General features: G+C 48.2%; 2 protein-coding genes across 9 annotated transcripts in view; one reads left to right on the forward strand and one right to left on the reverse strand.

The window, feature by feature from the left end:
• JAM3 (junctional adhesion molecule 3) overlaps window positions 1–24077 on the reverse strand; it is a 28800-nt gene that overhangs the window by 3838 nt on the left and 885 nt on the right. Inside the window, exons 2-7 of the mRNA XM_065855782.2 lie at window positions 3140–3205; window positions 2184–2297; window positions 1620–1772; window positions 1205–1407; window positions 730–829; window positions 272–401 (exon numbers count right to left, since the gene is read on the reverse strand). Of these exons, the coding sequence (XP_065711854.1) occupies window positions 272–401; window positions 730–829; window positions 1205–1407; window positions 1620–1772; window positions 2184–2297; window positions 3140–3205 (766 nt within the window). The remainder of the gene's footprint in view (window positions 1–271; window positions 402–729; window positions 830–1204; window positions 1408–1619; window positions 1773–2183; window positions 2298–3139; window positions 3206–24077) is intronic.
• Window positions 1–24077, forward strand: LOC139825564 (uncharacterized). 8 transcript variants are annotated; one of them, XM_071798832.1, is made up of 7 exons: window positions 1–432; window positions 3117–8501; window positions 8840–8974; window positions 11486–11915; window positions 12944–13060; window positions 18726–18784; window positions 20514–24077. In XM_071798832.1, the coding sequence occupies exons 4-7, from the start codon at window positions 11542–11544 to the stop codon at window positions 20765–20767; spliced, it is 804 nt and encodes a 267-aa protein (XP_071654933.1). In that variant the 5' UTR covers window positions 1–432; window positions 3117–8501; window positions 8840–8974; window positions 11486–11541; the 3' UTR covers window positions 20768–24077. The 8 variants fall into 8 exon arrangements, 4 of the variants coding, with proteins under 4 accessions (XP_071654933.1, XP_071654936.1, XP_071654935.1 ...); XR_011735675.1 differs by lacking the exon at window positions 1–432 and adding an exon at window positions 1762–2583 and having other exon boundaries at window positions 11486–12855; window positions 18726–19042; window positions 20514–24009; XR_011735676.1 differs by lacking the exon at window positions 1–432 and adding an exon at window positions 1762–2583 and having other exon boundaries at window positions 11486–12855; window positions 18946–24009.

Here is a 24077-nt window from a genome sequence, read left to right on the forward strand (position 1 = left end):
AACTAGTGAGATTTCCTGCATGCATTTCCTATGCGTGTCCTGATGCTTTAAACTAATCGTGCAGTGAGCTCTGTTCAGTAAATTGTAGAACTCATTATGCCAACAGCACACGACCTATTGGACGAACACCTGCAGGCATTCAATTGTGCTGGTCCCCTCTTCCCGTGCAAAGTATGAGGCACTGAAATATATTTTAGCCACCAATTTCTGGCGCATCACACCAGCTGTGGGCACAGGGACTTGTATAAGAACCCTTTGAACCCCACCTTACCTTTCCCCGCTCTCTTTGCTGTTTGCAAAGTAACCCCTTCTGTAGGCGCAGCAGATACCGAGCGTGATGAGCACCAAAACCGCCAGCACCACCAGGACTCCACCAATGATCCCACCAATGTTGAGGTCATCTGGTGAAGAGAGAAGCCGTATTTCTTTAAGGTACTACCAATATTCTAGCTTTACATACACCGAAATGACATTTTTCAAATATTTTAAGCAAACGCCAATAATTCATAGGGAACTAGTAAGTCCCTGATTCCAAGAATAGAACTGTTCATGAATCTGAACAGTGTTTTAACATTTCCCTTAATTTTTAGATTTTTTTTCGGTCTTCCTGTGCTTCTGGCTATGAGAAAGGAGGAAAGACTTAATGCTCTAGGATGTTCCACTTCTTCTCCGATGGGGATGCCCATTTATTTATGGTGACATATGAATCGAGTAGATAGATCCACTCACAGACTTCCATCTCCTGCTCCTCGCACTTGGCAAAACCAGCATCGTTGGTTGCTATGCAGGAGTACCGGCCTGTGTCGCCTTTGTGCACCGCATGGAAAACCTGGTGAAGAGAAGAGAAGAGAAGAGAAGAGAAGAGAAGAGAAGAGAAGAGAAGAGAAGAGAAGAGAAGAGAAGAGAAAAGAGAAGAGAAGAGAAGAGAAGAGAAGAGAAGAGAAGAGAAGAGAAGAGAAGAGAAGAGAAGAGAAGAGAAGCATGACGTTGGACACAGAAGGTACCACAACTCTCCCTTGCCCAGGCTTCACGGTGGGCTCTGAAACATCTCCCTTCCCTTTCCCAATTCACCCAGACCCTAGAACACCTAACCTTCAAATGACACCTTCCCTGAAAGCCATGCAATGACTTCTTTTCTTACAAGCGACCTTAAAAATAACCTGTCCAGCAAAACAAGTCTGGCTTACATCTGTATGAGCATTACCAGAGTGCCGGTGGCAGGGTTCAAGGTGTAGGAGGAATTCTGGAATTTGGCGTTTGATTTTGTGTCTGGTGATAAAGGTTCGCTGTTGCGGTACCAGCTGTAAGTGGACTTGGGGTAACCTTCGTTCTCGTGGCAGTGCAGAGAGGCCGTCTTGCCAACGGGTACAGCCTTAGGCACGGTGCATCTAGGAGTCATCGGTTTCACTGTGGGAAAGGCACAAACCATGTGAATGGCGCTGCTGAGCAGAACTAAATCATTTCTGACATGATTTTTAATGTGGCTGTGCTACAAAGGTATCAAAACCTGCAGTTCCCAGCTGGTTTTAAAACACTTGCAGAGTCTGTTGGGTGCCACTGTTTTAGCTCTGGAGATGCACAGCGCTTGGAGATGTGTTTATCTGGGTTTAAAGTAATACCTTGGACTGTGAGCTGGATATTAATCTCATCTATGGTTTTAGTATCGGAAGGCGCTGCCACTTCACAGCGGTATGTGGCGGTGTCCATCCGGGTGGTGTTCTTAATCACCAGCGATGTCCGGCTCAGAATTTCTGCACGAGTCGCGAAGTCTCCTGATACAGAAGAAAGAGAGGGGAAAAAGAATGAACGGTAGTCACACAGGCTCATTTTAGTCGTCTGAATTCAGTGGTTGATCTTGGACTCCTTCTGGAGTCAAGAGAACCACCTAAAAGGAACTCGATGTGTGAAAGTTAAGAGCCTTCCCTTCACCGGTGACCGCAAATAAACCAACGCCGCTAACCATGTAGGAGAATGAACTGGAAAGCACCACTGCAAATCTCAAGAACTGTGGCAAAATTGCGCTTCCAAGGGAGCCTCAGGCCTCGTCTCCTTTGGAAGATTCATTTGGATGTGGCTGTTGGTCCCACCTAAAGTGCTGGAGTAATTCCAGATGGAATCAAGCCCTACTGGCAGTCCTGTGTCTGAGTTTCACCGTCAAGGCTAAGAACAATGGATCTTCATACCCTGCATTTTATTGTCAAAAAATACGTAGGAGGTTTCGCCATCTCGGATTTTCTTCCACTCGATTCTGGGATCTGGCGTTACAGTGGATTTAATGATGCAGGACAGCTCAACACCTAGCAGGAGAAATGAAAGAAATACAGATTAACAGGAAGCAGCTGTATTTTTGCTCCGCTTTAAGCAGCCTTGCGCAGTGTTTTATTAGGAGATGCTGCCCACAAAGCCAAGCCTTCCCTTTCATCTGCCTCACAAACAGAAACACTGCTGGGTCCCAGGGAGCTATTGGGGAAGATGGATTTTGGCCAGCAAAAATAATAGCCGAAAAGATATCAACTATGGAGAGAAGTGAACACACTGTTCTCTACAGGCTCTGACTTAGGGCAAACAAGACCTTCTGACACAGTGAGTCCACAGCACTGTCTTGTTGCTAATCAGGGCCCACAAAGTGAGTCAGGGATGCAGAATCTCCCTGGGTGGTGTCTGGTAATGTACTGAGGACCACGATGCCTGGGGATAAATTCAGCAAACCCACTCCCTTTGGAAGCAGGCGTTGTCACCTCCACCTCCTCTACAGACGGCAGCAGCGCAGCAGGGTTGAGAGGTGGCTTTACCCGGCATCGCCTTGCACGTCTGTAGCAGGGCCAAGATAAAATACAAATTTCCCCAACCCCTTTTCAGTTTATTAATTGCAAGGCGACCGCCTTTCCTCCTTTCGGGATCCAGTTCAAAAAAGCACTTAAGCAGACACTATGCAATGCCAGCGGCTTGCAGGGGGCTTCAATAAACCATTTCAATCAAGTGCTTTGCTAAACAGGGAAAGACATAGACATATTCTTAAGTGCTTTTCTGAATCTTGGGCTCTCGGTAGTCCTGCCTACCCCAAGAAACCAGATACCATGAGCAATAAGCAACATTTTTCTCAATTGTTTGGGCAGGCAGCGGGCCCCGGAGCACTCACTCTGGAATTCCTGCACCACGGGCTTGGTGTTGCTGGATGTCAGCTCCACAGCCAAGAGTCTGCCGCCTGGAAAAACAAATCCAAGGTAATAAGAAATAGCACAGCTCATAAGTCACCCAGCTAGAAACACGCTGCCTGCTGAGAAATCTGCTCAGCCAGCTACAAGGACTAACTTCCCTAGATAAAACCTATTCCTGGCTAGTCATTCTGGTCCAGCACGCCTAGGTTTATTTAGGAGTTGTGGTGTAAATACAGGAAAACACAATTGTTAGAAGTAGCAATTAAAGAGGAGGATTAACATAATGGCACAACTCCAGTGCCAGCACAAGCCATTTCCCTGTGCCTTATGCTTATTCAGATGGTAAAGGAACTCTTACTCTGATAACACAAAAGTATTATTTTGCAAATTAATGCAATGATCAGGAAAACACAGGATGCAGACCAACCAAGAAGATGAAATGTTCCAGGCCTCTAACATGCTGATTTTATCTTCAAGTATTTTAAGACTCAGTGTGCTAATGTAAAATGCAAGGCAGTAAATCATGAAAGGGCTGTGATGTGGGAGAAAACAGAGTTCAGCTCCTTGGGTCCCTGACTGGCACTGGGACCAAAGCTCAATGGCGCAGTGCTGCAAGGCTTCCTTATACCACAGGCTATTTCCCTTTACTGTACTTCTTGCTCTGAACACCAAAATGTTTCCGATTAATACACAGCCCCACGTGCACATTTGCTGCTACAAACCCAATCAGGAGTTTGTTGAAATCTCGGGGAGGATGCCCACTGACTTCACTGGGCATTCGATCAAAAAGCCGGTTAAAGACGATGGAAATCAGTGCCTCGGTGACACGAGAAAAGATGTATCTGAAGGTTAAGACTGTCTTGCTCACAGTAAAACAAACCTGAATAGAAAGTTGAAGGGGGATGTGGAGAAAGAAAGGAACTTCAGCAACAGGCCAGCTGGAAATGTGAAACGTTCCCTGCCGGTTTTATCCCTCGGTGTTAAATGCTGATGTTTTCCTCTGTGCCTTGGCTCTCAGTGCTGCTACCCCCAAGACCTCTGGGTAGAGCCGGAGTTTGGCAAGAGTGAGGAGCTGCCTTTGTGTACAAAACAATTGTTACTCACATAAAAGCCACCCGCTGATGCAAGCTAATAGTTGGCCCAGCCAGAACTGCGCTTAGCAGGACCTTTCCACCCTTCCCCCTGCTGCACTTGAGACGTTCGCGCAGCACTTGGGAGAAATCCAATGTTGAACCAGGATGACAGTGCTCTGGACTATAACGTAGCTGTTTGGCTTGTGTATCAGAGCTGAATCGAGTAGCAGGGCAGTGCCACGAGAGCTTTGCTTTCAGCCTGCTTATGCTTTATTTCGTGGAGCCAGGAGAAGGCCGTTTGCAGAGGTGGTTCTCAGCAGGTCTTAGGTTGTTCAGTCTGGACGTGGTCTAAGCAACCGCGAGTAATTTGTTCAAGTCTGCTGTGAAGCAGAGTCCATTTTCATCAGGTCTGGTGCTTCCAGACCTACCCCTTGAAAAAAAAGGTAATTATAGCACAAGACGCTGCCACGTTCCCTTCCCTCTGTTCATTCTCTGGTGCTTTCAGATGTTCTGCCTGGGTTGCAATCCTTTGCTTCCCTATGAACATAAACAGATCTCACTGATCCCAGCAAAACCCCGGAGCAGCAGAAGTGGCTCGTCACCAGGAGACATGAAACAACCTGCTGAAATCTTTGGACGTGTTATCAACAACAGTGTAGGGCACTACATAGAAACAAAGCATTTGGTTGATTCTGCTGTGAGATTCCTGCTGCAGGAACCAAGAGGGCTTTTCCTGAGCACTCAGCTTAACTGTGGAGATCCTGGTTGGCTTCCTACTTGGGACAGGTGGCTCTGATAATGCATTTGGCTCAGTTTTTAAAAGGGGGGAAGTTGGAGGTTCTGTTTTCTTCAGAGACAGCACCTTCCTTCATCGAGGAGCTGTGTTACAGAACCACTTCTGAAGCAGCAGATGACTATGGAGTTGCAGCACATCTGAAGGACCACAGAACCCAGCTTGCACAGCATCCACCTGGTCTGTACTACCCTTTAAATCTTCCTTTTGGAAAAGCTAGAGAAAGATGGGGAGGGAAAAGATCCCATGTTCTTTAAAGGAAATTTGATGTACCACTTTGTTTTTCGTTATACATTCTTGCTTATACAAGACCTTTTTTGAGAAAAATTGTGTCCTATCAAGTAGATAGCATGGTAACAGTTCTACTGAAGTACATCTGTTGTAGCTACAACGTGAGTTCAGTTGAAGGTGGAGATGGTAATACCAGTGTTGTGTTACTCTGAAGGAGTTATGGCCCTAGAATTATTTACTCTGAGGCAGCGGGACCATCAAACCCTGGCCCCATCTCGTTTCTTGGAAATTGTTCACAGCAGGCGTTTTCCCACCCACTAAACACAAGGGATTTAGGTCTGTCCCTCGAGCACAAAGCAGGATGACAACAAATTTCAGACAGAAGCCGAGGCCTTGGAGACTGTGAGAGGTTCTGACATTATTACGTGTGTTGACTGTGGGCTGAGATCGACTTGGCTGCTTAAAGCACTGCTAAGCCAGATTCATTCTGAGTGTGGCAGAAGAACACTGCAAGTAGCATGTTCTAAATAGCAAAAAGGCTACAGCTATGCAGGGGGGCAAACCAAAACGAAAATCTCAAGGGACCTTGCAATTGCAAAGCAGGAGAACACCTTTCCAGCTCTTTTTAGCATTACTTTGGGGTATCCCTTGTCCTCCAGTCTCCCCAGGGCTGGCGGAATCTCCCAGCTGTTACGCCGGGTATCTGTGCTATGTCACATTGCCCTGTGCTCGGCAGCTGCTGTCTCTGTGGTGACTGCACTCACGGGTCGCTTGGTTTTGTGTGTTAAATCATCATTAGTGGCGACTGCCACCTTTTAAAAACAGTGTTCCGAAGATGTTCCTTTAGGCATCTCAGCCCGGCTGCAAATAAGCAGCTGAGGTTTTGTGTTACGTAAATCTGACTTCAAAGGCCTCGGCACCCGGGGTGTGGAGAACAGCCGGGCACAGCCATGCATCACCAAATACCCACCGGATCTGGATGTGCTGCATCACCAAATACCCACCAGATCTGAATGTGCTGCACACTCAGCCAGACATATGGTTGAGTCCCAAATGCCATCAGTTCTCCAGAATAGAATCCAGGACAAGGCAGTGAAGTCTATAGCATATTCTTATAGCACTTCTTTCAGCTAGAGAGATCCGGCCCGTGCTTGTTACTGTGACTCATGTTATCTGAATCATTTTAAAATGCTACAGCTGAAACTAGCAGCTTTATAGACAACCACGCTGTGTTAAGTCTCCTCTCTCTGTACCAGGTTAAAGACCTTCCACCCCAATCTCTTCTCTGTTTAAAAACTCAAGGCAGGAATTCAACGAGAAGGTGAAGAATTACTGAAGTATTTTAGGCGAGGTAAAAAGGATGACCAGGAAACAGTTCAAATAAGTTGCTGCCAACAGTCTACGCTGCAGTATTGTTCAGTGCTTCTTTGCCGATATTGCAGTTATCTGATCCGGTAATTTTAGTTAATGCGCTGTCAGGCACAAGCCGTACAAAAACATGCAGCTGTATTTAAACACCTGCCCACTAAAGCAACAAAAATATGCCTTGCTGGAGGTGTCCATCATCACTAAGCCGTCACTTGATTTGCAATTCAAAATGCAGCAGAGCCATGTGGGAACGCTGCTATAAACCACATGCCTTGTTAAGCATCTTTGCTTTCTGGCTGGTCACCCTGTGCAGCAGGACTGCTACCCAGTGATGTATTGTTAGGTGTTAAAAACACGTTAGCCGAACCCTCTGCGTGTCAGCACATCTACAACTGCCAGTTTGGAGATGCCCCCCAGAGCATCCGTCCTCAGCTGCAGGGACAGAGATGGTGACAAGGACAGAGCTGATCAGAGCAGCAGGCGGGAGACAAGCGGTGCGGCTCAGGGCTGACCCCAGCTCTGTCCTTGCCTTCCAAGTATTGTGTGCGTGCGGCAGGGAGGAAGCCAACTGTTAAATGTGCGAGAAACCGGCGGAGAAACGTTCCCCAGTGCATCCCGCTGCGATTCCGCAATGCAACTTGTGCCAGTGTAGACGAGGTGGTATAGGACAGGTAACACGGCACCGTGTAGGAATGCGATAGCAAAAAATGCCTGACTCTGGCTCTGGTGAGTTTTGTGGGGGTTTTTTTGTCCAGCTGTCCCTTGGCTGGGGTTTTGAGCATAGCTTAAGGGACTTAAATGCACTTGTGATATATAAAGACCAGATTTATAAAGGGTGCATAAATGTGTGGGCAGGGAATGAATGGCATACCTTGTTCTTATTGAATTTCAGTGGGAATTAAGCATCCTATTGATCCTCATTTACATTTTCAGGCGTCTCGTTACCTTTCTAAGTGACAGTTCGTGTAAGTCCATTTGCAAACCCAGCCTATGCCATTAGGTGCAGTCAGTAGGATTTTGCTTTGTGGTACTCAGTCTTAACTTTCAGCGCAAGGAGCTGGGTCTGCGTTTGCTCTGGCAGGTTAAAAACCCCTTGGAACTGCTATGGGGGGCAGGCAGGCGGACCACGCTGGTCAAATGACAGACATTGCTGCGTGTTTTTCTCTTATTCTGATTTTCCAGCGTGTCCCCCGAGGTCAGCAAGCCAAGCCTGACTCACGGGTGGGCTGCCCCTACAGAACAATGCAGACGTGCGGCGAGAGATTAGCGAACAAAGAGTGTCTCCGTTCAAATTAAGTAACAGATGGACCTGGTCTGTGTGGGAGCTGATAAAGGTTATAAAAAGGCCATCACCAGCCTGTGGCCAGCCCACCCTGGAAAAAACCCACTCAGTTGTAAATCCTCTGTGCCATTATAGCTGCTTGTGCTAGTAAAGCTTTATTTTTTCCAGCTATCATGAAACAGCATGACTTATTTTAGATGCATGGCTTGCACCGCTCAGTTAAAAGGGTGCCAGCTCTCTGATAGACACCTACAAACAGAGGAGATGTGCCCGCCCGGGCAGGGAACATGAAGCATAATTAACCTAGAGAAGGCAAATGGAACATTACAGAGCAGTGTTTGGCGTTCCCCACAGTCCTGGCTTTTGCGTTTCTCCTCTCTTAGGTAACTGGCTGATGGCACTCGTTTCTTCTGAAACGCTGATCACACGGGAGCCTCTGGTGCTCTCAGCAGGACCAGGACCCCACAGGATAAAGTTGTGTAGAAGATCAGGGACTATTTGAGTTCATCTGAAGATGAGAGAATTTTGGATTTTGCTCTTAATTCACTCTCTTCCTGCTCACCACTAGAGAACACAAGGAGATGTCTGCAAACAGAGTACGTACAGTTCTGTTAAGAAATCTTAACCTGTTTAAACCTCCTGATTTAAACTGGGACCTTAACGCCCTGCCTGCTGCAGAGAAGGCCCATTAGCATCCAGGCCATGCACACAGTCCTTTGTTGCGTTCTTTTCTTTTTTCCCCCCTTTTAGACAGGAGGATTTACTGTTCTACCTCCTAATCAGACAGCAAAGCCGCTGGTACACACACAGCCCACACACCCGCACTCGGTAGCAAAGCAGGTTGTTGTCACGGAGGATGGAGCCCTCTTAAGACAAAAGCCTCTGCAACGCAGCCTCCTTCTGCAGACAAACATTCCTGCTCTCTCCCATGCAGGGAGGGAACCGTAGGTGTCGCCTGGTGAAGACCACACTGTGCTTTCGGATGCTTTCCCAAAGTTTGGTTTCGTCATGTTGCGGTGCAGCTGCAGACACACTGCCTCAAATATCCATCTGACAAGGGCTTCTGGAGGTAAGGATTTCACAATCTTTGGTTGCTGTTTTGCTCATGGCACTGCAACGTGTTTAGAGGCGAGATATCGAGGCCCTGCCTATCTGCACTCTCACAAAAATGAGGCAGCCTGTTCTCCAGATCAGATCTGCACGCCACCCACTGTGCAAATCCATCGGCCCGTGCTCGGAGGAGGCATCATGAGCTGTCTGAACAGGAACGGTTCAAGCTTAACTCACGGTCTTAGCACAAGTCTGAGCTCTTGGCTGGACACGTGGAGCTTGGCCGAGCCCACCAGAAGGTTCTCATGCTCTGCCCTCCCAAAGGGAACACAGATGCTTTAGGAGAGAGCTGGCAACCTTGGGAGAAAGCTCCCCAGTCAAAGGGCCTAACAGATTTAGCCCATTTTACTGAAATATCTTTCCACCCATCAGACCAAAAGTCAGCTCCACAAAGGTATCTAAATGCTGTTGACATCAAGGGGGAGATGGGCATTTAATCCTCTGCAGGTCTGGCTGTATGTGCCTTGCCCAACATCTTAATCTGTGCATGATCTGGTCCTCTCTCTCCTGTTTTCCCAAGCTCGTATCCCGGTTTCTGGCTCTTCTGGCAAGGACTGAATGTACGTGCATGACGGGAAGGAAGCAATACTTAGGTGGATGACTAATACTTAAAAGAGATTAAGATGGAAGCAGCAAGGGCTAGAGAGTTTCTAGTATGTCAGATTGCATCTCTTTCTGTAGTATAGTTTTGAGCCATCTTCAGCTCAAAGACAAGACAGAAAGAGTTAGAATTTGCCCCTCAAAATCTAGGATGAAGTGTAATGGAGAGGGAACAGGAAGGAAACATGAATAGGAAAGCTGTGCATAGAAGAGGCTGTTATTACCACCCCTGGCATTCCTGAGTTGCCTCTCCCCAAGAAAGAAATGCGAGGCTGAACCAAAAGTCTCATTTTCCTTGGGTTAAGCAACAGGGAATAGGGCACGAAGCTTCTGCATTGCAATAGATACCACTAACCAGGGGATTAAGCCCTGTCCAGATAACTTATATTGCCTCGCTCCTGGCCTCTGAGGTCAAGCCCCTTGCACAGATGCTTTGGGCTTGCAGTGTTATGCTGACTCCCCAGGAGGAAAAACCAGGGGCAGGTGTCCTTGCTGTGTGGCTCTGAGGGACGGCCATTAGGCAAGAGAGCTTCTCGTTACGGCTGCACCAAGTCTTTGCCTTATTTCTCTTCTGGCTTTTGCCAACAAGGAAACAATTACAGATCACTTGGCTGGGAACGCATCGAAACGGCAACGTTGTACTGAGCGCTGCTCTTGCCATTTTCATTAACAAATGGACAGCGTAATTACATCTTCAAACTGGTCTGGCTCACAGCCGATGCGGACCGTGAAAATTAGTGCATTCACCGAAAATGGGACACGAGGGGATCTCGGGAGGTCATGCTCATCCCCACCTCTGCTTTAGGGCATGAAAACCCAAGGAGTACAGCTGGCTGGGTCCCTGGATGCCTGCTGAGGTTCTCACAGTGTTTACCCACCATCATTTTAATGTGTTAATGCTTTGCGTTTATCAGTTAAGCCTCAGCCTCTTCAAATCAAGTGGCCCCTGCAATTCAGTAAGGATGTATAGGACAGAGGAAAAAACCAAGGAACGGGCAGGCACAGGAAGGGTAAGGATCACACTATCTCAGCCAGCAGTGGATACACCATTCTGTGATCTGTTTACCGGATGAGAGTATCTTGCAGCCCCAAAAGCAAAGGCCAGAAACAAAAATGGTGAGCACTGAAGTGGGAATATTTGCACCGGGCAGATCTAAAACCAACCCTTCCTGCCTATTCCCACTTGCCTGCCATTGTTTTCCTAGCCAGCCCCAAGAATTGCCACACAGGCACATCCTACGTTATTTCTCACTTCAGCAAGTCCCTTTCCTCCCAAAAGTGGCAGATGCTGATACTGAATTAGTGCAAAGTGGGAGGGAACCAGCAGATAACTGTGATAAGAGCCAGGGGCAATGGTCTTCCTCCCATCCTCTCCCTTCCTCCCGCAGGGAGATGTGAAGGGAAGGCTCCAGGGCAGAGCCAGGTCAGTGAGACATGGCAAGGACCTACGGCCAGGATCAGGGAGACAGAAGGAGCTGCGATGGGGAAAAGGGGCAAGTTCCTTTATTTTTGTCTTGTGTGGGAATTTGACTGGAGGATTGCTGAGAATCTCATAAGCCAAAGTGACGTTTTCCAGGCTGAGTGCCAGGCAGCGCACAGGCTTGATCTCCGCAGGTATTGGGCTCGGGCAGGAGCGAGGATGCTCGGTACCTGCCTGACCCTGGCTCCTGACGAGGACACATATATCAAAAGCTGCCTGAAATGCAAAGAGAGGAAATAAGCGGATATGCTATCAGCACCGGGCTTTGCAATACTCTTTAGTGTCTGGCTGTGTCCCAACCATCAATACAGAGACTCGCAGGGTTTTAGCCTATAATCCTCTATTCCTCTGTCTGTGACTCTAATCTCTTGATCCTCCATTCTCCTCCAGCCTATAGCTTGACCAGCAAAACACAGATCTGAAGTTCTGCTTATCAGAGACCATCCATGTCATCTTCCTGTGGAAAATGGGAGTTGGGAAGAGCAGTCGTCATCAGAGCCAAGACTGAGAACAAGGCTGGAGAAGGGAACGGGAGAGGGCGTGAGCAAGCACAGAGAGAAATTATTTATGACAAGACTGAAAGCAGCTCTCTTTTTAAGAGGGTTTTTTCCAATTTCACAGTATCATTTTTGCCTTTTTTTGCGTGTATAATTCTAGCCTCGGGTATAAAACACAATTGTCTGGCTAATGCGTTGTACAAAACATGTACAAATGAACATGGCAAGAGACCGACTGCAAGCACAGAGGGAACGTTCGCATCTGCCTATGAGCGTGCGACCAGGAGCCTGTGGAACCGCTGCCGTCACTCCACGCTGGAGAGGTGGGGCCGTCTTCTGTAAGGCAGCTTTGAAGCTTTGCGGTGCATCTGTCAGAACAAAGGATGCAGATCTACAAGGGGAAAAGGCATCAGGTAGAAAGCTGTGGGAGCCATGTGCAGGCCTGAAGACGTGTGAGTCAGGGGAATAATGTTCTAGGGGCAGCCCTGAATCACGCAAACAGATCTGAAAAGACTCACCTTGTTAACATCAGCCTGAGCGGAGGCTGCAGACCTGCAGAGGGAGTTGCGCCGCAGGGTGCAGTAGAAATTATTTTCTTAGGGAGCAAATGGGGAATTAAAGGGAGCCCAAGTGAAGTCACAGACAGATAAAGATGAGAAGCTTGACACAGAGCACTATTAGGCGTGTGCTGGAATGGATGAGGAGGGGAAGAGGGAGGAAAGTAATGCCATGTCAGAGCAAAGAGTAAGGACAAAGGCCATTTTGGCTTGTCCCAACCTGGATTCCTGACCAAGACAAGCTTGTTTAATTAGAACAGAAACAACTTGGCATGGAGGGGTTAAAAGATTACTTGTCCTGGGAGAGCTGAATTAGCCACATATCTGGGAACTAACTTCTCCCAGACCCTGACTTGTTTTTCTCCTTAAACATCTCACTGCTGCTATTTTTAGCAGAGAATTTTCTCAGGCGAATGCTCCCAGTTCAGCCCTGGTCAGAGCCCTTTTCCCAGAGAGACACGGGCCCGGCAGCAGGGTTCCTGCTCAGCATGGAGGATCATTCCTGCCCATGTGCTGGGCCCCAGTTCAGCTCCAGCTCTGTTTCATTGTCAGTCCCCCCACCAGTGTGGCACAGGCGCTCTCACAGACCCCAAACCCAGAGGAGGCTGCAGTCTGGTCTGCAATTTCAGAAGCAGCTGAAGAAGAGGGTGGACTGGACTTTGAGAACCACCTGCAGGCTTCTCAGGGAGCATGAATGGCAAAAAAGGTGGGAAGGAGATAGAAAGAAATGATTAGGCTGACATTAATAACAGGATCTGCTTCTCAGCACTAAAATCTTTTTGGATTCATTCCAGTTCCTCCAAGGGAAACCGTGGAAGCCTTTATTGTTCGTTAAAGTTGCAACTAAAATCAGACTGGATAAAGCTCAAGGAAATACCTCTCAGAGGACAACCCTGCTGGAAACTAATGAGGTAACTCCCTTCCTCTTCTCTGGTTTTCTTGGCGCCCTTATTCCTCCTTAGCCAAAACGCTCACCTGTCCATCAGTCCATCCCTCCCTTCCCCTGGCTCCTCGCTGCTCAGCCTCCAGCGCAGGATGATCTGCCTGCCTGCTCAGCCTGGCTGCTCGTGTGCAATTAGCGATGTGTCAGCGAACGTCTGGGGTGGTTCAGAGGGAAGTGATGCTCGGAACTTCTTTTATCTACAGCTTGATTTAATGCCTGTCTGCCAGAGATGGGCAGGTAAATCAAAAGGCCGGATAAGGGCACATAGATGGACAAATGGAGTAAAATAGGAATGAACTCCTGGCTTGTCTGTGCTGATGTGCAGTTAAAGTTGGGGGACACGGGAGGATTGAGCGCCCTGGATCCAGCGCTGGGGAGCATCGAGCAGCAGCGTTCGCTCGGTCACAGCAGAGCCACAATCAAGAAGGTCCCTCTAACAATGGCCCCTTCTTGGTCAGTGTATCTGTTGCTTGTATGTCTTGGAGTCACGTCAGTGGAGCAAACAGATTGGGAACATATTTGTACTCCCCACAGCAGTACAGAAGCCAACCCAGGCACAGAAGAGCAAGCTGGGCTCTTTTCTGCTCCTTCCCTCGGTGCCAAGTTTCCAGCTCTGCTTGAAACCTGCGGCCGAGCCCTGCTTTGGCAGGGGTGAAGGGAGAGCACAGGCAGGGTCAGGAATTACTCCGCTTTCAGCTCGTGCTTGCAGAAGTTGGCAGCTGGCTAAGGGGAGAGGAGGCAGACAGAACTGAACTGCGCACCTCTGATGCCCCCACGAGAGATTAAACCTGGCACTGTGTGGCTTTGCCGTTCTCCCCAGCTACGCTTCAATAAATGGGGCTGAGAACAGCAGTCACCTGGACAACCCACAGATGCTACACCAGAGCTCATCCCAGCCTTCAAAAAGCTTCCCGAGCCCAGCAGAAATCCCAGGAGCCCAGGATTTCTCTCTTGAACCTTCATTCCAACACAGGGGCACTTAACCTTTGAGGCTCCTGTGAAAATCCCAGCAACAGCGTTTTACAGATGAGTATGTTTCCCCTAACATCTGCCCCCTGCATCAGATGCTGCCAGAGCCTCTCTCTCCTCTGGCTCCACTCCCAGCTGAAGGACAGACAATCGGCATTTGAATGCAGTCTCCGCTTCCCCTCCCAAACAGCCTGGGGGAGATGGCACATCAGAGCCAAGACAGCAGCTTGCCAGCCAGCGACAAGTCTCTCTAGATCCCATCCCTTCCCTCCCAGTATCGCTGAACCACTGGCTGCAGTTGTTACTGGGCACACAGGCCAGCTCTGCTGGGCAAATCCTGGCAGCATCCAGCCAGCCCAACCGAGGAGGTCTTTTCTCAGCACACCACTGGAGCCAACCTGATCCCTCTCCGAATGCTGCCAAAATCAACTGACCTCCTGGGTTCCTGACCCTGCCACCGGTCACTGGGCCTCTCTGTACCGCTCTGCCACACCAGCTCACCTGGAAACACCCTGGTCACCTCTCAGACCTCCCCTTGCTCACTCTCAACAGCATCTATCTGCCACTTATTTATCCAGGCAGCGCACACAGAGGAGCAGTTCCACCCGCAAGAGGTTCGGCAAGGGTTCAGGGATAACTGGCTGGGATGCTCCTGAAGAACCATTGTTCCTTCTTTCTAGAAATAGCTCTGTTCCTCGCATCCTGGAGCCATCCAGCCTGCTTGGCACTGTTTCTGCTGCTTTAGAGACAACAACAGAGAGTGAGAAAAACCTGTCTAGACACCGTTTACCTTCCATCGACTCGCATTGCCATGTCAAAGCGCCACTTCAAACAAACCAGCAAACTGGCCAAGGAATAATCTCCAGCTCTCCTGCGCCTGCTCCAGCCAGAGGCAGCCAGCCCCATCCCACCATGCTTCAGAGTTCAGCTTTAATCCAGGCCCTTCTGACAACAGGGAGAGAGGTAGGATGAAAAATCTCATTACAGGAACATCAGCAGAAGTTACCTGGCCTCAGGCTGCTCAACTGGGGGCTATGTCCTTTCTGCTCAGCAGAAATCTTAAACCGCCTCCCATTTGTAATCTGCAAACATCCAGGTCCTTTCAAAAGCAGCTGTATAAAGCAGCCCCATTTGTCCCACGTGCTCGGATGGTGGATCTCTCACCTTTCCAAAGCCATACACATGAATCCTGAGCAAGTTTTGCTGCCACCCAGAGCTCAAAGAACATCTTATGGCACCCAAGGAAATCGAGGTCACCGAGAGCAGCTTGTCCACCATGAGGCAGCAAGGCACTATCAGAGCAGGACAAAGTCATAGGAGCTCAGGTAAATGCTCAAGGTACCTCTACACCAAGGGGGCAGCAGCATGAAAGGAGCTGGAGAGGTTTTTAGGTCACTTGATGTCATTGCTTTGGGGAAGCGCCTGGCACTAGCATCAAGCACTGGCCCTATGCAGCCACCACAAGAGCAACATCTAGCTCATTATTTTAATAAGGGTCCTTTGAAATACCTTCTGTGTGAGAGACAGCTAAGAAAATCCAGTCTGGCTTTGTTCTGTCTCAGGCAGAAACAGCCTTTATTTAGCAAACTGCTGCTAACAGCTCTGTCTCATTAGTCGGTGTTTAGGGAACCAGGCTGCAATTGTTCTGAAGTCTGGCATGGCAGAGTGAGCCTCGGTAATGAGGTCTGCAGGAGACAGATTCCTCCTGACAAGCCCACAATGACCTAGAAATCCTACTTAATTCCCTGTCAGTGGAAAGTGCTGAGTAACAGCGAGGTGCGGAGGCACCGGGGGCTGATTTGAGGCTGCAGCCTCCGCTCGCGCTTTGGGCTGCGGTGCACGAGCCAGCGCCGCTCAGCGCAGGCTCAGGACACAGCCACGCTACTTTCAAGTGGTTTATTTTCGACAAGCAGCATGTGTAGCGTGGTTAAGAACCTCTGGATGCCTCAGAGCCAGCTAGGCCAGAACATGAGGCACAGGGACCCAGTTGGAATGTGGGCTGCATACAGCTGACCTCGAAGCCCACCCCCCAATAAAGACCCTCACAGGCATGTGCTTGCCACCTGTTCCAGCCAGCAGGTGAGGGACTCAACCAGGAATTCTGGAACTGAATGCAGAGTCTGTTCAAGAGCGGTCTGAAGACTCGCACCCACGTGAAGCTGTCGCTGATGTGCACTCTTACAGATCGTTGCGGAGGAATGCATCTTTGCCCATCAGGTGCAAGACTGTTACTCCCCTAGTGCAAATGCAGTCCTGTTTAGAGCACAGCTCAAATCTGCAAAGGGCTGCTGTAAAAGAAAAAGAAATGTGGAACTGAAACCACCAGCCGAAACAGTGTCTAGAGGCAGCTCAAGCCAAGTCCCTCGAATGTCAGCACCAGAAGGGGAGCTCTGAAATGGAGAATGAAGCTCACTCTGCACCAGCTCTGCTGGCACAGACAGAGGATCTGCCTCGGAGACATGAGGAAAAGACATATGCTGAGAAAGGAAGGACCAGCTTTATTTTACCAGCCTGTGTTCCCACCAGAGATGTGCTTTAAAGACTGCCTTACAAAGCAGGAATTAAATCCAAAGGTGTCTATGCATCTTCCTTGCTGTCATCCCCTTATCAGTTATCTCCAGCCTGCTCTGAGCCAGAAGATGAAAGGATCGTAACACCACTTATCTTCCCACTTAAGAACATGCTTAACAGCTTGCTGCTAAAGAGGAGACCACTCAAGGCTGGAGAAGCAGCTGTAAATTCTGCAAATGGGTTCCCTCACATTTCCTTGAAGGAGCTACTGCTCCTCAATGAGGAATACAGATACGAAAAGGAAACCAGGGAGGGAGAAAAGAGGGAAGGCTTTGTAGCAAGGGAAGGCTTTGCCTCCTGTCCAGAATGTCTCCCACAGAGCTCTCCCAGTCTCCCCCCTTCATAGAGCTTCTTGTTACCACGCTGAACCTAGGTCCAGCTTGCCTTTGTCATTTAATAGCTGAGTCAAACTGTCCAAACAGCCAAACAGGATCTCGTCCAAATATTTGCAGAAAGAGGAGGAGGATCAAGGAGCCTGCAGCAGAACAGCAGGAGCCTCCCCAGGCGAGGAGAACAATCAGTCGTTGACCAACAGTGGGCTGATGGTGGGCATCAAGAAAAAGAACCCGAATCCTCTCATGCTCACCCAGCACCGTGAAAGAACTGGAATCTGAAGTCCCCTCTGTCCCCTGGCAAAGCCCCAGCGATGCAGCGCTGCGGATTTATCGGCCCTGATCGCAGCTCAGCTGTTGACTTGGAGAACCCGAGGCACGGCTGGCAAATGGGAGAGGGGGGCACCCGACTGCCTTAGAAGCTGCTGCCAGTCCAAACGCAGACTTCAAAGGGTTTATCTCGCCCCGTTGTGTGGGAGAGCCTGTGGGTGAGGACAGCTGTGTGTTGGCCAGGCCCACCAGAGGGTTTTTGATGGAAGAAGAAAGGAGTTAGTACCTGGTTTAACCTCCCCTCCGGCACGCACAAGGCAGCTTTGGCAGGCAGGGCTCCGCACTGCCCTGTTATCTGCAGGACGTTGAAAACTGGCCAAAACAAAGGGAAAACATCAGATATATCGGGATGCTCACCAACTCAAATAGCCAGTTGTGCTTGAAGGAGAGCCCATGAGGCGATTACAAGGTGCTCTGCCTTTCATCTCCACTTCAAAGCCAACTCCATCAGCACTGACCAAGCTGTAGCCAAGTAATAGCTGCTTGCTCATGCACAAGGAGATAAACCATTCGCTCCTCGCTCCCTGAGGAATAACACCAGCCCCATCGATGTCCACCACGTGCCATCTCAGCAGAGCAGCCAAGGCCAAAGAGGAACACAAACCAGCACCTCCTTGGCCGCAGGAGCTCCTGGATCAGCAAGGAGATCCATGGTGGTTGAAGGCAAGTGCACCCAGTCCTGCCTGCATGTCACTGGGGGTTGTGTATTACTCCTTCCACCTCGATTGCTGGGATCTAAACACCTCGACAACAACCACCTGCTCTTCAAGGACAGGGGGCTGCCACCAGCTGCCAAGTCAGGGCTGATCCAGAGGCAATCGCAGGGATTTCCCCTCCAAAGGTACATTACTGATGCTCAGGACCTTGCTACTACAGAGCAGATGTTTTCCAGGCTCTAAAAATAACTAACTGTAAACAACAAGGTGGGTACAAAGAAATATTTATCTTTGGGCTTTTGCAGAGATCAATGTGGGAGAAAAAGATTAAAGCAAAGATTGAAGTGTGTATTAAAAATAGCTGTTGATAACATCCTTTGAGAGGATAAAAGCTGTTTTACAGAAGCAGCAAGAGCTGCAGGACTTTGCAACACCTTCCCTGCCGTTAACTGCGTGAGCTCCCGGAAATCATTCAAGAGAGTGTTGGCAGCCAGAGGCCCCGGGAGGAATTCCGTGAGCAGGCAGCAATCTCCTTAATGGATCCTCGGGGTGCGTGGCAGACGCTGCCTGGCCTCTGGACACTCGGTTCTTTCCACTGCTGTGATTCAAGGGCCGCTCACGCAGCCATTATCATCCAATACTCTAAGGAACGCTCCTCATCTTTATGGCAGCCCAATAGCGCGGTGAATTAGTCTTTTGGGTAGCTTTCATTGAGTGAGGACACAAATGGGTATAGCGAGTTCTTTCTTACTCTGTTTCTTTTTCTTTTTGGCAGCACCTCGCAAAGACAGACGCTGATCCATGAACAGAAGCCACACGTGCTACATAATGCAGGTAAAAGCAGTAACATCTATCAAGGCTTCTGTTTTCCAAGGATAGCATCCTAGCAAAACAAAAATATTGTCTCCATGGCTGATATTGGCCTAAAAGACCAAGCAGAACCTTGTATTAATAAATGTGCAGACTAAATCATTAAGCTGATTCCACTCGAGCAGGTCTGAGAGCAGCGGCCACCCCAGAGAGATGGGAAGTGGCAGGAACCTTTCTATGAGGAATTAAAAGCAGGACTGCTGTGCAGAGCGTTGTGAAAAGGTGAGGCTGCTTTCTCAGAACAGCTCTCCTTCATGCCATTGTTTGTCAGTCTTATTCCTTATTGCTAACGAAACAAAAATTCTGACTTACTTTGGATATGTAAATTATTGTGGGCTCCTTCAGGTGGTTAAACATCTCGAGACACACTGGACAAGACTCCAAAATGGTGGGTGAATTAGGTGTGCAGCGAAGTCGGATGCTTTCAATGGACCTCAGTTCTCACAAGTATTATAATTCCACCCTCCAAAATAGTCTAAAACAAAGTGTCTCAATTTACATCCCACCTGTAAAATGTTGGCCACTTATATAAGGAATTGCCCCGAAGTTTATTAAGGCGTGGATTTTCAGAAGACGCCCTGAGGCATTAGAAACACAGCCTAGTAATGGGCTCAAATCCCCTTATATTTCAGTGGATTTCTCCAGCTCAGCAGAAAATCTTACCTAGGCCACCAAAATCTATTTTTAATAGTGCGATTAAAAATCTTGCAATATTGAACACTCTCAACTGCTGCCTTCTGGCCACTGCCAGAGACAGAGTCATTCCTTGGCACGCTGCAGTTGCAAAGCTCAGTGTCTTCCAATGAGCCAGCTGTGCCCAAATGAATTAAGAGGACCCTTAAAAGCCCGCTGATCTTACATTTGGGTTGTAATAATCAGGTACATTGACGGGAGTAGGTTAGAGTGTGTGTTCTGGCTTTATAACTCTGGAATCCCTGGGATTTATGACTTTAAAAAAAAAAACAAAAGGGAAAGAAAACCTTGAGCATTATCTGAAAACAATTTAATTTCATCTACTTTATCTATCGCTGCACTGGAACCTTCATTTCCCCTTGTAACTGACTCTGCTTAAGCCCTGTGCTCCATCCCACGAGGGACACTACATAACCCAATACATTATATTATTTATACTGACAAGTGATTCTTGCATGACAGAACAATTCCCATTTATGTTTTGAGCTTATCTCAAGTACCTGTGGGCTGTCAGGTTGCAGCATGTACGTGGCTGGTTGTTCTTTTTAATTAGTTAATGCTGACCGGACTCCCATCTGACGGCTCTCGGCAGTCTGGGTTCATGGGAATCCTGCCCAACCGTGCTCTCAGGAGCCGGGGACATTGCAGATGTGGGTTTGTGGGGTTTTTTGCTGACTCCCATGTATAAATTTTTGCTTCTGAATCTGCTGGTTTTATCTCCGCCAGTTGTCTGGTTGGGAACCCGCACCAAAAGTGAATTCCTTCAACACCCAACACCGCCGAGAAAAAGCTTTGGCAAGACCTTCAAGAACAGCCCTTCTAGACCTCGCTTCTTGCATATTAGTGCTTGTTCTAAGGGCTTTGAAGGCCTGGCTTAGGATGCTGCTCTGACACGAAGTGCCCCCCAGCTCAGTCTCGCAGCTGTCTTGGGTTTGCGCTCCCAAGCCGTGTGTGAGGCAGCTGAACGTGTGCACAGGACTCACACAAAGGTTTCTTACAGCACCCAACGTGGCCAGGCAATCGAAGCTGGCGACTGCCCAGGAAGAAGTGATAACAGCACCTCAGCTCACCATTCTTGGGCAGGAAACATCTTTATACACCTCCCTCAACCCCCCTTCCCAGGGGAAGCCTCCCCGACCTCCACTTGTCTCAAATGAGAAGCAGGAGTTTGTTACCCTTGGGAGCAGTGTTCTGGTGAAGGCCACGCAGCACCTTGCTGTCCTGTTCCCCACAGATGTGCTCTTTTGCTGGTAAGTCTCTAAAAAAGAACAAAACTCTCCCAACAATACCTCTAATCTCAAGTTAATACTGAGGGTGTTAGCACTCGGAAGAGTCATAAACAGAGACCTGAGCTTTCAGGCCAAAAAAAAGTCCAGTCATTATGTTATTATTTGTTTTTCTGAAACTGAAAAGCCTCATTTCCAGCATGGGAGTCTGAGAACTACAACCCAGCAGGTATTTCCTCTGCCCCAGGCACAGCTATTGACAGAACTGGACCCAACCAGCAATCCAGCCCCTTTGGGTGACAATTAAGACTGTGTCCAGAACATTCATTAGCGCAATTAAAGCCATTAACTGGTTCTTAGGCCATGTCCTGACTCAGTGAAGGGATGGGTTTTGTTACTCCTCCCCTGCATGGTTGAATTTGGTTTTGATCCATGATACTCCCTAGGGGTTCAGAGGGAGGGCAAACAGCCCTTATCAATTGGGGAAAGATGGTGCAGTTCATATTCCAGTTGATAGAGGAGCCAGATTGAGAATGTAATTATCCTAATTAATTTTATATCTTGAATTCATCTCTTCTAATATAAACAGTTTCAAAGCAGGCCACCGGTTTTTACGCACGGAGCAGTTGTTTTATCTTGTTGAGGGGCACGTTAGCAAATACACGCTCTTGTTCTGCAGAGAGGGGCTCTTGAGGACTCAGGATCCTCTCGCTCTGCGCAAATGTTCATTTTCCTGTTGCTGATTCCCTCCCACCACTTCAGACCAAGGAGTTCATGAACCTTCTCCGGATCATCAGGGCTCGGTGCGATCAACTGTGAAGCATTAGCTCTAAATATACAACTGGGAGGCCAGTTCTGCTTCAACACACTAAAGCTCATCGCCAAGGATGATAAAGCACCGAACGCAATTTGCAAGGAAAACTTAAATAACAGTCCAAATAAGCCGGAGTAAGTGGGGGCTAAACCATGTTTTACCTTTTGGAGATGGCTCAAGTTAGGGTCAAACTGGCAGGAGGTTCAGCAACCAGCTTTTGTCCTTATTTATGAAGCTAAACGCAAAGCTCATTCTGATTTATTTACTTGTTTAGGTGATTTTTTGGCAAGTCGACACATGTTCCTGGTGCAAATCCCCAGTGCGTGGACAGATAATTGAAAAACAGCCGCAGCGAGCCAAGAGACCCAGAATTCAACTTGTACAAGGAAAATAAACAGGTCAGTAAAAGAACCGAAGTTCACGATCAAAGCAACATCTCAGCCCATAGCGTTCTCCTCGCTAAGGAAAACACATTTTACTCTTTTAATCTACTTGTGCTTCAGTAACCCAATAATTCTCAGAAGTATTCAGAGCAAGAGGGAATGTGCTGGTGTCACGTTCTTTGTCAACAGCTGTAAAGTAGATGTGCATCCAACCACTCTTTGGTGGTGGTGCCAGATATTGCTTTACCCAAATAGGAACACCAAGCCCTTCCTAAGAATTTTTTTGAAGATGTTATTAAGCGTCTGATTTTTGGCACGGCTCTCAAAGCTGTTTGTCTGTTGAAAAAGAAAGCAATACTGCAAATACTTCCCATCAGAAAATACCGACAAGCAACTCATCATAACTGCAGCAGAGCTAACAACGTTTCCACCGAGTGGTTTTTGGCACTGACAGCTGACTCGGAACAGTTGTTGGTGGCTGGGACAGATGGACTTCATACATTGAAAAAAAACAGGGAAATGAGAACTTCTACGCTGTAGATTTGGAAAAGCCCTTTGCAAAATTCAATGTGTTATCAAAATCTCAGAATTAAATCAAAAGGGAGATTTGAATACACTGAGCTTTTAAACTGAAATGTGCCAGGTACTTGCTGGGTCTCCCCATCAAGGGTTATAAGGTATCACCGTGTTTGGTTTTCAGTAGGAGATACCTGAGAGTTTTGGGAAGGGTCCACAGCTCTGCCCTTTGTCCACCATGTGAAATCCTCAAGATCCAAATGTTTGTTTCCACGGGGAAACTTGCAACAGAGACCTCAAGGTAGGACATAACCTTGATGTCAAGCCCCACTTGCCATCCCTGATGCCAGTAGCTTCCACTAATATAATTATGACCATGGCATTTCCCTGATGAGCAGAATCTTTAGATGCTTTTAGTGCCTCGAGCTGTGTGTGCACTGAACACTCCATGCTTCACTGGCTCCTGTTTCCTGGCAATGTTTTAAGGCCGTGAAGAACAGGGTCCGTGGTGGCAAGGATACTGCAGGAAGAGGCAATCCCTGCTCCGCAGCACTTTAGTCTAAGCAGCACCTTCTAGTCTAAAGCTTACAGGTCGAAGTTTTGCAGCGTGGGATCTCAGCATCCTGTTGGCTTTATCAGCTTCCTTTTGTGCCTTTTATTTTCCCCAAGTAGTCAGCTGATACCAAACACATCCTTGTGATCTCGCCCCTGTCTCACTATCCAGCACCAACCCTGCAGACGTCAGCACATGTTTAGTTTTACATAGCGTAACCTTAACTTAGTGCGATGCCCCTCTGTATTTGAAGTCAAGTGTAGTGGAGCAAACTTATTCTCAGCCTCACTTCTGCCTGCTTTTTTGGGCTTATGACCCCAAATTTTAAACCAGCTGGAAATGAGGATGAGGCACCCCGATTCGGCCAGAACCCGTTGTATTTAAACAGAGAACAAACCCTGGTACGACTTGGTTTACTCACTAGCTAAACGTTCTCAGGCAGAGGTGTCAAACTAGTGGTGTTTGCCCGTGTTTAGCAACTTGTGCCTGCTTAAAGAAATGCAGAAGCATCTGTAGCTCATTTCCAGTCTTGCTATCTCAAGGCCAGGTTCAACAAAACACCGAAGCACTGCTCACCTAACAGAGGAGGGAAAGGGGGTGCTTCTCTACCTTGCAGCCCAACTGTAAGGAAAAGTTGTGTTAAATCTGTTACTTTTCTCATTCAAAGGGAGCACCCAAACCCAGAGTTAGCACCTGGAAGATGCTCCAGGATTAGGCACAACCTCTGCTCAAAGTGTTTCTGCTACAAATCACACAGAAGCAAGTGAACAACAGACCCTGCAGCGCGTGATAACCCTCTCCCCGCTGCAGACGTGTCAGAATCATCTTCTCACGCCTCCGCTCGCTGTTTTGATAACTAGTGCCCAAATCTCACTTTATATGAGGCCCAAGAGGCTCTTCCAAGTTATTTGGAACATTGTTTTGTCCTGAGATAAACTGTTTGAAATATTTCAATACACTTCAGTCTGGAGTTGACCCAGAACAGCTGGTTGTGTGTCTGTACACATATGCATGCGTCTGCAGCACCGGGTATTTTAGTAATCAGCTGCTGGTTGTCACCCTAACCCCGCTC

The sequence above is a fragment of the Patagioenas fasciata genome, chromosome 24 (genome assembly GCF_037038585.1).
Source record: "Patagioenas fasciata isolate bPatFas1 chromosome 24, bPatFas1.hap1, whole genome shotgun sequence".
NCBI lineage: Eukaryota > Metazoa > Chordata > Aves > Columbiformes > Columbidae > Patagioenas > Patagioenas fasciata.

What these genes read in the sequence shown, in the direction of transcription:
- LOC139825564 (XM_071798832.1), top strand. Translation starts at nt 11,542, where the DNA reads ATGTCATCTTCCTGTGGAAAATGGGAGTTGGGAAGAGCAGTCGTCATC. An exon ending in CGTCACTCCACGCTGGAGAG is followed by an intron (nt 11,916 to 12,943) that starts GTGGGGCCGTCT and finishes GATTCATTCCAG; the next exon opens with TTCCTCCAAGGGAAACCGTG. An exon ending in ACACGTGCTACATAATGCAG is followed by an intron (nt 18,785 to 20,513) that starts GTAAAAGCAGTA and finishes GGTTTCTTACAG; the next exon opens with CACCCAACGTGGCCAGGCAA.